Source organism: Natrix helvetica (genome assembly GCF_964273705.1).
Source record: "Natrix helvetica genome assembly, chromosome: 1".
Lineage (NCBI taxonomy): Eukaryota > Metazoa > Chordata > Lepidosauria > Squamata > Natricidae > Natrix > Natrix helvetica.
The window spans coordinates 137,843,581-137,858,994 of record NC_138548.1 but is presented as its reverse complement, the minus strand read 5'-3'; the positions used below and the strand labels follow the sequence as shown (position 1 = coordinate 137,858,994).

Genomic DNA, 15,414 nt, shown 5'->3' with positions numbered 1-15,414 from the left:
TGGGATTTAGTTATGGTCAAGGATTACCTGTACAGTACTCCTCTTTTCTATTTCAAGTCAGACCTTGTTTGTAGCTTGACGAGCAGACGCAGCCCACAGAAAGAATGTGAAGTGAGGCAAAGAATGCAACACTTTTACTTGGCTTTCTGGAAGAATTGGCCACACCACTTCATGAAGCAATTTCCCAGGTGCCCTTTACCTCAAACACCATTGAAGCAAAACAACTCTTTGATGCTTTGGGTCACACTACCAAAGATGTATGCTATACAGTATATCAGTGGCCCCCAACCTTTTGGGAATCAGGGACTGGTTCTGTGGAGAGAGGTTTTCTCCATGGACCGCAGGGGGCGTGGTTTCGTGTGCTACCTTCACCCCGCGAATGGAGCTTCGCTTGTTTGCACGGCCCGATTCCCGGTATGCTGCAGACGGTGCCACTCCAGGGACCAGGGACCAGGGATTGGGGACCTCTGCTATATAAAATTAAGGAAGCCTCATTCCCCTTCTCCCAACTCTTTCCTTTCTACAACCCCATTATATAGGAACACAGCAGAAAACCCGTCTCAAAAAAGATAATTTAATATGAGATTTCCTTTTGTTTTTTCTTCATTCACGTAGAGACAGAAGATTAAACGTCGTTAACATCATCACCCACACAAGATTTGCATTGCACATGGGTGGATGATATAAATAATATATAAACATAAACATATACTGTATATATGTGTGTGTGTATATATATATAATGTTATATACATATATATAACATACATATATAAAACCAAAGTGATTATGCTCACATTCCCTATATACAAAGCAGTCTAGAAACAGGAATTCTCTCCTATTCTCCAAGTAATAAAGAAAAATAATATAGTGCAAGGATTCACCCCCTTTCTCTACTCTGCCTATCGTGATTTTTGCCTTGGATTTTTTCAAACGTAGCTAATGTGCTAGAGTGGTTTTAAGCAGATGACTGCAATACGCAGTGATTAAAGGGGGGTTCAGAGGTCAATAGCTTCTGAGCCACTTGTTTAATCAAAGAAGGCCTTATAACCTGATAGCAAAGTATTTGCTATGAAGCTGGGGGCTTAATCACTAAAATCTTTCCAGTAGGAGTAATGTCAGGCTTCTTGTGAATTCGGAGAGCTAAATTTGAAACTTCTTGACATGCTGATGGCCCAGACACTCCGGTTTCTGGGCAGTGCAATTTTTACAATTTAATCCATCAGCAAAAATCAGATATTTTGAATCCCGGCACTGATTTTGAAGCAAGACTACTCACTTAAAAGGGGGGTTATACATTTTCATGACTGAATGGGCATTGGCAAAGGTGCTGCTGAGACTCTCTACCTGGATCAAAGGATATATAAATAAGCTTTACAACCAGGGTTTTGTTGGCGCTAGACTGCCCTTCTCACCACCGTGGGATTCTACGCACACATTTTAAATCTATGTTCCATAAGTGGACCAATCCGTGGTGCCAATTACCCTACGACTCCTTTCCAACCGACTCACCTCATCTCTTTTAGTGAGCAAAAGAATACAGAGAAACACACACCAGTGGCTAGAAGGATGTCACTGTCTCTCTTTCAAATGGCAATCAAGGTACAATACAGCTTGCAATGTGACATGACCTGAAGAGCAGACCCCCAAGAGAAGGCATGGCGGGGACAAGGCAATGGACCACAGCTCGGATGCCTGGCTGTCAATCAGGATACAAAAGAAAGCCAGAGAAAGTGCTGTATTTATTGTTGTTGCCTCCGTGGGCTTTGCCTCCGTCCAGTTTGACGTAGACTTCATCTCCCGAGTCCAGGTGGAGCACTACACTGTTGCTGGCATAGTCGTAATTCTGGTCAGCATCCTGAGCAATGGCGCTGGCTCGCACCTGCAAAACACATCATGCCAAGAAGGAAGAAGGGTTCAGATCTCTGTCCTGTAAATCCCCCAAACCATCATTGCACAGCTCACCCCCTCTTTTCCCTGCCACCAGGATTTTTATTTATAATAAAACCATAATAAAATCACCATAACAGGGAGCCATAGAATTGCAATGGGATAGATGTTATGATTTGATATCTGAGGGAGCTAGCCATCTAACTGCTTCTGGTAGGGCTGTGGTAAGATCATCCCAGGTTCCTTGAAATTTCCTGAGGGGACATTCTTGAACTACCGGTATATGTGTTGTAGCTTCTGCTGCTGCACCGCAGTGGCATTGCAGGCTCTTGGCCATTCCCCACTTAAAGAGCTTTGCCTTTTTGGCATGTCCTGTTCTGATTCTCTTCAGGTGGCTCCACATTTTTGGGGGCAACTGCTTTCCTGGAAGTGGTTTTGTTGGATTTGTATGATCTGTTTGGTTGTGGTTATTGAAAACCACCTATCTTGATCACCCAAAGCTGCTTTTTCAAGTGGCAACTGTACTTCCTGGTTTTTCTTTGAAGACATTTCACTTCTCATCCAAGCTGAAGTTTCTTAAGCTCCAAAAACTCTAGTTGCCTCTTGAAAAAGCACCTTTGGGACAACCATGACCTGGATGACTGAGAATCTCCATAGACATTTAGTGATGCACTTTGGGATGAACACCCTTTAAATTGTGCGGGAGTATGGAAGCATCTTAATCACCATTTCTTCATCTAGATTGTAAGACTGTGGTATATTATTTCAAGTTGTTTTCCTAGATTTAAGCCCTGGTGAGAGATAGAGAGTCTAATATTTTATGTATTGGAAGAGCTCTAGGAATCGATGACATGTTTATCTTGCCATGGGCTCCTAGATGCCATCGGGATATCACTCCTTATATGCAAGTCCTGTTAAGTAGACCCAGGGGTTCTTTTCTAGAGATGCCAATGATCAGTAAGGCAGTGATATGTCCCAGCATGTCAAATTTAAAGGATGCTCAAAAAATGCCTACAGTGTTTGAACAAAAAAACCCAAAATGGTTCCTAAATTGAAAAAGGAAGACAACGTTTCAGAGCTACCCTTTTACATCAGATTGCTTTATTCTGATCCTCCCTTGATATTAATCTCTACCTTTGTCTCCTGCTCACATCTATTTCATTTCCATCACAGCTTCCCCCCTCCTTTGTCTCCTTTTTATCTTCCAGCCAACTGTTTCTTAGGTTTGCTCCTTGTTCATTCCTATTAATAATCATCTCCATCATGCATACATATTCTTTTTTTTCTCTTAATCAGCCTTCTGAAAAAGAACACTGAATGTGACAGTAGAAGACACACGGTTTAACCTCTTCTCAGGGAAGTATTTTTTTTCACTTGTCCTTTTAAACCCATCCTAGCTCTTTGTTAAAATCTTCGATGACAAGAGATTCTCTAATTTCTCCAAGCCTTCTCTTTCTCACCTCCTTCCCCAAGATAGCTTTTTAAATCCCCTTTCCCATCTGTCTGCTTCTCCTCTTTCAGCCCATCACTTCTAACTACTACTCCATTATCTTTGGACTTTTCATCGGTTTTTATCTCTCGGTTAATCTGGCTTTCCTCTTTTTCTTTTGACTTTTTCCTTCCTTCCCTCATATTTTCAATCCATCCAGTTCATTTCCTAATTAAGCATTACTTACTTTGAGGAGGTATTGGGTAAGGTTTATTTTAAAGTTTTCTTGCCGCTTTATCCCATCATCCTATTTATGAGAAAGCATAATAATGCGAAAGACGATATCCCACTTTTCTGTACCTTTATGTTCAAATTAGTTGTAGCTTTCACTCCCCTGAGCAAAGTTGGAGACAGATGTGCTTTGCTTTGTCTTGCTAACTCCAGGGCAATTTCTTAGTTAGCCTTTTGCTTCTTTAGTTTAAACTGTTAACATTTCTTCTGCAATTATCCAAAAATCCAATGCTATTGTAGCAGTAATAAGATGAAAACACTTATCTTTTTAGCTTTTTCTATAACCAGCTTAATTGTGCATGAAATCAATTGTTGGACTCCACATCCAATTGCTTTTTCTTGATCTTCTCTCTTGTTCCTTTTATTCTCCTCCTTCCTATATAACCAGCTTCACCCACATTACTTTTCAGTCCCCCAAATTTCATTCTCTACACCTCCCCGAGTGCACATAAGCACCCACCCACCATAACTGATCAATGGCTCAAGCCATTATGTGACGAATTCTCTTTCCTCCCCAAAAATTACTGCAATCTGCACCCTTAATTTACATCATCCTGCAAAACCTAATCTAATTTAGTCTGCCTAATGCTAAAAGAAGCTATCATAAAAGTGTCATAGCAAGTATCTGAATGGATTCACATAATAATCTCCAGAGGAGTCACATTTCTGTGAGGGCTAACCACATCTACACAGGACTCTTTGTTACCTAACACTCTGTGTGTGAGAGAGGAGGAAGGGGAGAGAGAAGGAAAAATGCATGCCTTGATTTCTAGCAACTGCCTGGACAGATCTATGTTGTTGTTGTGTTGACATTTTTGGAAGTTCTTGCCTTCTTCCTAGGGCTAAAACTGACTAGAACACCCAGTCACCAGGTTTCTAGCCTAGTGTCTACTAATTACTGTCTGCTAAATCATGGTCAGAAACAACTATAATTTATTAGATGAATGCAGCAGGGATTTTCCTTTTGCCTCCAGGCAATGCACAAACAGTGTAAGCACAAGCCTGAGATTTTGAGAATGAGTTTTATGTATTGGTTACAGCACAATCTACACATATTTCCTACCCTGTGGGTTTTAGGAAGCTGTCCATGGTACTGGAAAAGAATCCATGGGAACCTGCCACCAAAACAGGTAAAGCCATATAGAACAATGATGGAGAATCTATGGCACGCATGCCACAGGTGGCACACGGAGCCATTTGTCAGGGCATGCGAGGCGCTGCCCTGTCAGCTGGCCAGAGCGCATGCGCACGCTGGCCAGCTGAGTTCAGCCATTTTTTGCCCTCCCCAGGCTCCAGAGGCTTTATAGGAGCCTGGGGAGGGTGAAGTGAGCCTCCCCCATCCCCGCGGAGGCCCTCCGGAGGCTTCATGAACTTCCCTGAAGCCTCTGGAGCGCAAAAAACCAGCCCTACAGGCAAACCGGAAGTTCAGGAACGGAGGTTCGTTTTGACTGCTCCGGAGGCTTCAGGGAAGCATCCTGAAGGTCCCTGAAGCCTCCGGAGGGCTTCCAGGGGGGCGGGGGAGGCTGTTTTCGCCCTCCCCAGGCTCCTATAAACCCTCTGGAGCCTGGTGAGGGCGAAAAAAGCAGGCAAAAATGGGGGGGTCGCACCTGTAGTGTGTGCATACACACTGGGGGGGTTGTGCATTGCATTATGGGTGTGGCATGCCTGCACACAACCCCCCCTATGCTCCCCCCACTTATGGCACGTGAGCCAAAAAAGTTTCGCCATCGCTGATATAGAATAAACTACAGGTGTAGGGGTTTCTAAGACATGGCTGAAAATGGTGGGAATATCTTTTTTCCACATTCTTTATACTGAAAGGATTTGTGGGTTAAAGATGATGACATATTTCCATTTTGGGGTCAAGGAAACATGCATACACACATGCAAAAACATATATGTGTGTTCTGTGTGTCTAATCTGTGTATATACACAATACACACATATAAAGAAACACACTCCATATCAAAATCTTACAAATAATAATCCAGGATATGATACTACACAAAAGAAGAAGATAGTGCCATGGGAGAAAGAAATCTTATGACAATAAAAGTAAGATTGGTAAAGTTCATCAAGAAGCACTAAAATTGTTACAATCAGCAATTTTAGGGTCTCCCATGACTAAGAGATGATGTTTTATTAAAAAAAAACTATGAAACGGAGACTATTATGATGACATTAGCAGAGCCCTGCTGGGCTACATCAGAGACAGTTCAACTAGTGCAACAATATTTTTATTCTTTGTTCATAACCTTAACAACTAGAGTGGAGAGGTACATTGCTCTCATACGATTTATACTATATGAGAATGATGGTAAATATTTATTGATATCTGTATCCACCCTGATTCCACTGTACTCCCATTACAAAGCTTGGGGCCATCAACACACAAATCCAGAAATTAATTTTTAAACCCACAAAAACTCTAATATTAAAAATGTTATATGAATTGAATTATTGGTAGGCAAAAAGAAAATACTGGCTGATCTCAGGCTTCCAACTAAAAGTGACAGTCCCTGGAATGGAGAGAAAAGAACTACTTCCCTTTCAGTCTATAGCAAACCCTGCATACACAATAATAAATGAATGTCTTCCTCTTCCTCCCAGGTCTATGCTTTCTTTCCTTCAGTTTTATTCTGAAGTCCAAAGAATTGGATTCAGGATAGAAAACTCATTAAAGCAAAGCCTGGCCTTGAATGATGAACTCCAGGCCACCACCACCACTACCATCATCATGCAATTAGAGTTTGATAAAGTCACATTTAGAGTTTCTATCACAGAAAGGAATCCCAGAGAAAAAAGAGAAGTAAACCTAAAATTCTAATAATTGGTCATTGTGGTTCCCTGTCTAATTTGGCTAGTGGCTATGTAATGTACAGAGCGCAAGTTTATATAGTTGCATCATGTCATAAAGGGTTACATTTATTTAGATTCTTTTTCTATCAAGGTGTATTTTTGTTTAACCAAAGCAGTATAAAACCTTTGTATTTAATAAATAAGCAAATAAATAAAATTTCAACTTACTGGAGAAATATGTGGGGCCTTTTCTAAAGGAGCAACATTGGACTTCTGTGGAAGGAATTGTGAACTGAAAATGGCTCATTTAAAAATGGAGCTGAAAACTAATTATTGAAGAGCCAGCAAGCAGACCAAGCTCTTTGAAATTCCTTTTCAAACAAGAAGATGACTTGGATCGCTCACAAATGTACAGACAGTTACTCCTCATGAGGACATTGTGTGACAGAAGCTTTAGGGGCTCTTAAGAAGTTGTGGGTTTTTAAGAACACATTGGACAACCATTTGTCTGAAATGGTATAGGGTTTCCTGCTTGAGCAGGGGTGGAACTAGAAGACCTCCAAGGTCTCTTCCAACTCTGTTCTTCTTTTATTCTGATAGATGTCGCCAATGGGTTTAGAGCTCTTGAAGACAAGATAACACCATCTCCACCCAAATTGTGGTCAGAGCCTTAACAGACCCTGGGCTACATATTTCCTTTCTAATCATTTTTGGAAATTGCTTATTCATTGTTTTTCAGATATTGGGAATCTTTGTAACAACAAGTTTTTATAACACTAGGTGAATTTCTTTCAGTCCTTAGTGAAAGCTTTAAATGCAAGTTTAAGGACTTAAAAAAATAAACAGCAAGAGTGTGATTAAAACTTTGGTTTTGGAACGTTAAAAACTGACTTAAAGATCCAGATGGATTTCGAAGAATTTCTTTTGAAATTAAATATAACAATCCTTCCAATGGGAAAATGCTGTTGTTTTGAATTCTAACACATACAAAAATGGACATTGGAGGTTGGAACTGAAGATTATATTTAAAGTAAAATAACACTTAAATTTGATTTACTAACACCCAGCAAAGCAAAGTAATTTAACATTGGAGGTTATATGTGAACAATGGACCAAAAAGTTCATTTTAAGAGTGTTTAAACTAGTTTTGAAAGTGGATTTAAAAATGACAGACTGCAAGAAATATATGAAAAGATTCTACACAGGATAAGCAAATGAAACAGACTAATGTCATAGTAATTAAAAAGGAGATGTACAAATAACAAACCAAAAGGATAACTTTTCCATATTGGATTTACCGAAAAGACGTTAAATTTTTAAAGAATTTTATGAAATGCATAAATAAAAAAATTAAAAGAAATCAAATTCCAGGATATCATTTGAAGTGATTAAATATTATGTTCATTAAAAGCAAAAGGAAGGAATTATAGTTGGTTTTTTTGATCAAGGTTAAAATAGATATGTTGGTCTCTCTGGTACTCTTTAATGGTCTTTTGCTTGACATCAGAACTGAACAAAAATGCTTTAAGGATGTGTTTATAGCTAAGAGATGAGATATTGTAGAAGAGATCATTTGTGGTATTTTTTTTTTAACAAAATTTTTTATTGGTTTTTCAACATTTATAGGGAAAAGGGTAAATGGACAGGTATACAAATTATGGCAGTTGCAAAGTGTGACAGGCGCCCCTCTCTCCATACTCATAGTATACATTTATATATAATGCATTGGTATATAATTGATTACAATCAGCATATTAGTTCTATTACTAAATTCAATCAGATTAGACATTACAGTATAAAATCCAGATATAATTCCATTATCACTTTCGGTCAGTTTATAATAATATGATTTTCTTGTTTATTTTTGTGATCTGAGTCTTCTTGCTATTGCCCCATCTCCCTCCACTGGCAGAGCTCTGGCCCCTCCCGTGTCCTGCGTGTCTGCTGTAGTGTCTCGTGTTTTTTCTAGGAGTGTTCTGTTTTTTTCCATAAAGACCTGTGCCTCTATGGGTGAATTGATTCTAATTCTTGTCTCCTCCCAGAATATCAGCATACCTTCAGGCATCAACCATCTAAACCACACCCCTTTCTGGTATAATTTATTCGCTAATTGCGAATAATTCTTCCTTTTTTCTCTAATCTTCTTAGGGATCTGCTTCAGAATGGTTATCTCCATATCATGGTATGTCAATGCTTGCCCCCTTTGTACACCCAGAATTTCATCTCTTGTGCTTTTTCTAAGAAATTTAATGTGAACCTCCCTGGGTACATTGTAAGTTCTAGCATAAGCTGAGTTCACTCTATAAACCAGGTCTATATCCCACCCCATCTGTTGTTTTTCTTTGTGTGTGTAGTCAGCCAGGATGTTTATCATGATGTCCCTTATGTTTTCCCCATCTTCTTCTATAACATTTTGAAATCTAAGGTAATAGGACATTCTCTCAAATTCTATTTTCATCTGTTGGATGTCAAGATCTTTGTTCCCTTTCTGCACAGCTTCTACCCCCCCCTCACCTCCTCCACCCCCCCTTCCACAAGATTCAGTCTTTGTGAGTTCTTATATATTTGGGCTTGATTTTCTTTAATTTCATCTTTCATTTCCCTTAGCTGTTTCTTGATTTCCTCCTGGCCCTGTAAAATTTGTTGAAGCATTTGTTGAAAGTCCATCTCTGTAGTCTTATGTTGCATCAGTTCTGTTATCTTTGACTGTGTGGCTGGACTGGATGTTGCGGATGTTGGAGCAGAAGTGGCAAAGCCAGGTTTTCCAGGAGGGGGTCTTTTGGATGCCATCCTTTATAACGTTAGAAGTTCAGTCCAAATATGAAATAAACAGTTAGAAAAGAAGGGTAGCCAGGTGAATCCGGGAGCAGAAGAACCAGGCAGAAGAGAATCTCTCCAATAAGTCTGGCAATAGATAGAAAATTTCCCCTAGAAGGTTTAAAAAATACCAATCCACAAGAGATTCCTCTGGGAGACACGGAGACAAAGACCGGAAGCCTGAATTTTAAAGGTGGAGTCAGGTTTCACAGTTCATAAAGACAACGGAAGTGTGCCATCTTGCCCTGCCAGTTTTGGGCACAGAGGCATAACAAAGTTTTAAAAAGTTCCAAAAGTCCTCAAATCATTGTAATATGTAGGATTAAATTGAAAAGAAAATCATCTCAGCCTGAGTGAGGCTTCATTCGTTGGCTCTCCCCCCTCCTCCTTCCCCGGGGGCTGAGAGCAAAATTGTTCCTTGCCGCTTGTCCAAGGGGGGGGGGAAAAACCCCTCCCTCCAGCCGCACCTCCAAAATGCTCCGAAAGTTATTTTAAAGTTTTAAAAAGCTGAGTAATTCTTCATGCAGAATAAGGGATGAAGAGAGAAGCAACCTCACCGCACTGCAGCTGCTTCCTTCAATTGTTGCATTCTCCAGTCGGCTTATAGCGAGGCGCAAGGCGCAGGAACGCGAAGCGCCCTCCGAGCTTGCTCCCCGGTGCCTTGGGCGTGCGCGAGACCTCCCGCCGGCCGCCGCCACTGCAGGAGTCCTCCGCGATGCCGCCCCTCCGGCAGGACCCCTCTGCGGGGTGTCTTGTGCCCCCCAAGGAGTGGGGAAGCCCACCGGGGAGCCGGAGCGGGCAAAGAGCTGCCCGTCGCCACCAGAACCGGAACTCCCATTTGTGGTATTTTAAGAGAAGGTGGTAAGTTGCTAAAATTGTTTATACTGTGATGAAGGGTGGGAATGGTTTCTTTATATATTTCTTTTCTTTTTCTTCACTATATATTCTTTTTTTTTCTTTTAATTCTACTTTTTTCTGCATTTCCTATTTTTTCTGTTGATTCTTTTGGTTTTTCTGTTTGTATCTTTAGTTGTAATTATTATACAAAGTAAAAGCCATAGCATCAGCCTGCCTCTCCACACATTATTCACCTGAACTCTTCTACAAACAGTAGTAAATGAGCCATCCATCACTCTCTCTCAATTCAGCATTCTCAGAGGGTTGCTGTAATGGAAGTAAAATGGAGAAACCTGTGTACTATAAGTTGCCTTGAATTACAAAAGAAAAGGCAGAATATTAAACAAATAGGAATTGCCAACATCCCAAGTTGTTATTTTTCTCACAACTAAGGACATGACATAGTAGAGCCATAGACACCTTATAACCATAGTGATCTTTTCAGGAACCATAAATATTACTATGTTTACATTACTATATTACTCTTAAATGTTGCTATTAGAATAAGACATATCCATTAATCAATGGCTATATTTTGGGGGCAAGTGTAACACCTGCTCCAGATTTTGCTGATTCTTAACTGGATATATAACTGCCTGTTAAATAAAAAATTGTATCAGGTGGCATCATGAAATATATCACCTCCTTTCCAATCCCCACCTCCCAATCCTGCTCTCTTGCTTGTTATTGCATGCATGTCCTGGATATTAAACCATAGACATTAATTGATCAACCATCCCTAAGCCCTAAATGCCACATTTTGGTGGAAAGGATTTTCTGCTAAAGGATTCTTCCCTTCCCTGATATGAGTGTGTCTCCATCCCTAATTTAGAGGGAAGACCTGGACGAGCAAAGGTCTCTGTGAAAGAGCCTAAATGACTTTGTCCACTGATGAGTTCAACTGTTTTCCATCCAGTCTTGAATCAGCAGAAATTACATCAGCTTCAGGGTTTCTATTGTCGGTTTCTGTCCTCCATGAATGTCTCTGACTTCTCTCCAAGGTAAAGTGTGACAAAGCCTTACAGATTTTGCATATCTTGGACACTGTTTGCAATGGGGAAAGAGTACTTCATCATTGATTTGGTTAAGCCTGATTCATCATGGGCTACAGATACGATGAAGGCAGTGACTGCAGAATACTTCAGTGGGATATAAAAGATGTTTACCAAGGTGTGTTTGTGCCTCAGTTAAGTGCAAACAGAGAACACAGAGAAAAAAGGTTTCTCTAAATTCACAAATCTAAATGGCGGAAGTGGAAAGAAAGATATGTGTTAATTACAATGCCATTATTAAAAATATATATTCTACGGTATAATGTTGGAAGAAACTTCAAATCTTTCCTAGTCCAAATCCTGATGAAGTAAGAAAGCCACTAGTACTGCAATGCTCCCCCCACTGCTCAAATCCCCCCCCCAATCTTTCTAAAATGAAGTCTTTCTGATCCCATTTTGGAAGGAAGTTCCTGGATAGTAAGTTAGGCACTTGCTCTCCTGGAACTGAAATTGTCCTGCCAGGTAGCATCCCTCATTCCATTGGAAGGAGATCCTGACATTTAAAGATAAGAAAGAAACTTGGCCTTCAAAGATGACATTTACAACAGGAAGAAGGGACTAAATTATTCACCTGAAGGAAGAACAGCTGCATACACACACACACCGTAAAAATGATTTCCTGAAGATCTAACTGCATGTGACATTTAACACACAACTACACCCTAGCAAACATTCCCCTTTCTTTTCCCTTGAGAGAGAAAAGACATTATGCGGAGTGGGAAACCTGGCAATTACTAAAAGAGAATTTCAAAGTTTATTTTATTTTATTTTTAACCTGGGAATACCTAGCGTGGACTCTCACAAGACTCCAAAATTCCTGAGTTCTGGAACTACAGTCTTACTTTAGTCATGTGGATAATGGTCCTCAGATCCCACATCATGTTGTATATGTCAGTTCACTGGGGGGCAAAGCAGTACAAATTCATAGAGCTGCTCTCGGCTTTAAGATCTAAGAAAAGATGCTTTGGTCTCAGTGTACCTTTTTAGCAAAAGAGAATTCTCAGTTTAAAATGGGGGCAGAGAGCACACAGTACTTTAAAAAGAGCATTTGTGTGGATAAAACTGCAAGACTGTGGGAACACCTGTAAATAAAGTCACCTGTAGTTAAGAAGGATACATTTGGAAAGAAAGTCAGTCTCTCCTTTCAATTGCCTTAATCTTCAAATTATGGGGAGCAACGCTTAAGATCTGGGTTCACCTTCTAGTTCGTTGGTGATTTGGGAGCCTCTTGAGTCAAAATCTCCCCATCAACAATGGCCAAAGTTTCTACTTTTGGAATTCCATAGAGATCCCATTTAGACCAAGAATTTTCACAGCCTTCTTCACAGATGACGGCTACCTTTTCAAGTATTGGTTTTTTAAAAAATGTTTTGGAATGGAAGATGAGCAAACAAGTTCTACTGAGCTGTGTACCAAGAAGCTTCAAAGTGGATTTCATACCCACCCTCTTTCCCCCACTCCACCTTTCCCCCTCCCCCCAATAAGTGTCCTATCTAAGGTTCAGGCTAGAGCAGGGGTCTCCAACCTTGGCAACTTTAAGAAGTGTGGACTTCAAATCCCAGCATTCCTCTCTGGCTGAGGAATTCTGGGAGTTGAAGTCCACACGTCTTAAAGTTGCCAAAGTTGGAGACCCCCGGGCTAGAGGATCTGTCCTCAAATGCCGCCCTTTAGCACGTGATAACTCCACCCCGGAGCCAACCCAATAGGGTTGCCGAGGGTCGCACCCACCTGGCCGTTCTTGCAGAGGTCTGCCCACATGCTGGTGCCGTCCCCGCCGCGCATGAGGATGTGGTAGGTGAAGAAGTAGATGCCGCGCACCTGGCAGGTGAACTTCCCGGTGCTGGGCTCGTAGTGGTTCCCCAAGTTAGTCACCACGTCGTCGAATTTGAGCACTTCGTAGCCCTCGTGGGGGCTCTTCAGGCCCACGTAGAAGGCGATCCTGGGGCCGTTGAAGACAGCGCTCAGAGCGCCGGTTATCTCGCCTCCCGGCGGCGGGCTGCTACTGCCACTCACGCCCGACCCGGCTACTCCGACTGTAGTCGCTGCTCCGGGCGGTCCGATTCGGGACATCGATAGGCCCGGAAGTCCCGGCTTCCCCGAATCCCCCCTCTCTCCAGGGGGACCCCTCGGGCCTGGAGGGCCCGGTTCCCCAGGAGGTCCCCTTGGCCCCGGCTTGCCCGGGCGTCCAGGATCGCCCTTGGGTCCCTGGAAGAAGGGCGGCAGGGGAGACGACGGGTGGGCGCTCAGCTCCTGCAGGGCCTCCAGAGCGGCGGTGCTCCCGGGGCGGCCGGAGGGTCCGGCGGCGGCCACGCTGCCGGCGCTGTAGGGGTCGCAGATCATGCGGCAGGTGCCCATCATCTCGTAGTGAGCGCGGGTGGCGGAGGGCGCCTGCAGCAGGATGGGGATGGCGATGAGCAGGATGAGGCCCATGGCCAGGGCAAGCCCGAGGGCGGCGACCAGACGCTTCCTCCTCTGCCAGAACCGGGCCACGAGCGCCAACAGGTCTTCCTTGTCAGGCGAGGGAATGGTGACCTCTTCGGATGGCGATTCTGCCTGCGGGGTGGAGAGAGGCAGAGAAAACAAAGCGGTCACGGCCGGGCGAGAGAAACTCTTTACTCTCCGCTCCGGCTGCTCCTCATTCGACGCCCTTTAGAGCGGCAGAAGGAAGGAGGAAAGAGGCGGCGGCGGTGCCGTCCATCCCTCCCGATGAGGGGAGAGCTCGGGCGGGCTGACATAAAAGCAGCCGAGCCGAAGCCAGCTCCCTCTTTCTCCCCCCTCCCATCCCTTCTCCTCTTTTCCCGCTTTGCCTTCCCCGGGCCCAACTCACACCGGCGCTCCCCGGACCGGTTCCAGATCCAAGCGCGCCGCGCTCCAGCGCCAGCGGACTGGCCAGCTCCCCGGCAGGCAAACCGGCGCAACGACGCTCCAGCTCGGCCGGTTCTTGAGATCCTCCTCCCTCTCCCTCCTCCGCCGCTTTGCACGGCAGCCGGAGCACCACGTCCCGCCCCCCCTCCTCTTCCACTCCGCTTCGACAAGGAGCCAACCGAAAAGAGCCCCCTTGCCTCCCTCGCCTCGCTTTGCGCTCCTCCGGGTGATCCCTCAGAAGTTCCCTCTATCCCCCGGAGAGGCTTCGACCTCCCTTGACCGACGGCGAGACGCTCATCATCGAATGCTTCGCGCCGCTGACGGGCCTTTCCCGTCTCTCTCACACACACACACCCTTCGCGGCCGCTTGCCAAAGCTGGCCCGGTCATCTTCGCGGGGGCACAACCCCGGGGAGTCCCATGGGGCAGGATGGAGGGCAGAGACCCAGAGACGCTCCCGTCAGCCTTCCTTCACCAAGAGAAAGGAGCGGGGCTGCTGGTGGGAACGGCTGCTTCCTTCCTTCCTTCCTTCGCCACTCCGAGAACTTTGGGCTTTTTCTTCTCTTTCTCTGACTTTTCTACCCCCGCCCTCTCACTTCCCCCAACTTGCCTCACCTCAACCGGTTCGCTCTCTCCCTGGCGCTCTCCCGCTCTCTCTTTTTCCGGCTACCAGGTAGACGGGCGGGACTTGCAAGGAGCGCATCGTCCTAAGGTTGCTTTTCTCTGAACGTCTCTCCTGGATCTCGAGGAAGATTTGCTGGGCGGGAGGTGGGGTTGGGGTGGCGGCCGTCTGTGCTGGGGCGCTCCGAACCTGCCTTTTGTGTCCGCGCAACGCCTCTTTTTCGCTCTACCGACTTCGACGGAGTTTATTTCCGGCTAACCTGATCTGACTGGCGTATTTTAGCCTCGCCTGTTGCGCAAAAACTCAGCCGGTGTGGTCAGTCTGAAGCTAGGAACGTCGCGCCAACCCAAGAAATTGATTAATCTCCCCCCCCCCCTTCAAAAAAAACCCGTAGAAGCCGAACGAGAAACACCGCCTATATAATCCCACACGGCTTCACCTGTAATGAAGCTTCTCTGAATCCATTGCGGCAGGCGTCTGTCAAAAAAAATGCGTAAAATCGCACCCCGAGTTTTAAAAAAAACCAAGCGCCAAAACAATGTCAGGACTTACCAGGACTGCAGTGCCTCTGACACCCGTGAATCACGAGAGTTTAGGGAGCTCCTTAGCCAAATCTTTCTCTCCATACACCGCTGGAATAACTAATGGCGGACTCTCCACATGTTTAGCAGGCCACCCCCTCAGCAGAGCAAAAAGGACCAGCGTGGTTTTATTGTGACATGGCTTGCTCTAGGCAAAAGCCAACTTTGTGCC

The 15,414-nt window shown here is 44.1% G+C and overlaps 1 protein-coding gene and 1 long non-coding RNA gene across 2 annotated transcripts in view; one reads left to right on the top strand and one right to left on the bottom strand.

Moving 5' to 3' along the window:
• Positions 1 to 15,414, top strand: part of LOC309382490 — a 273,086-nt gene that overhangs the window by 93,705 nt on the left and 163,967 nt on the right. The gene's annotated exons all lie outside the window — the stretch shown is intronic.
• On the bottom strand, positions 595 to 13,708 carry C1QL2 (complement C1q like 2). Its single transcript, XM_081934055.1, has 2 exons — positions 12,904 to 13,708; positions 595 to 1,882 (listed from the first exon to the last, which is right to left on the bottom strand). Exons 1-2 carry the CDS (start codon positions 13,603 to 13,605, stop codon positions 1,703 to 1,705), a joined length of 882 nt encoding a protein of 293 aa, XP_081790181.1. The 5' UTR covers positions 13,606 to 13,708; the 3' UTR covers positions 595 to 1,702.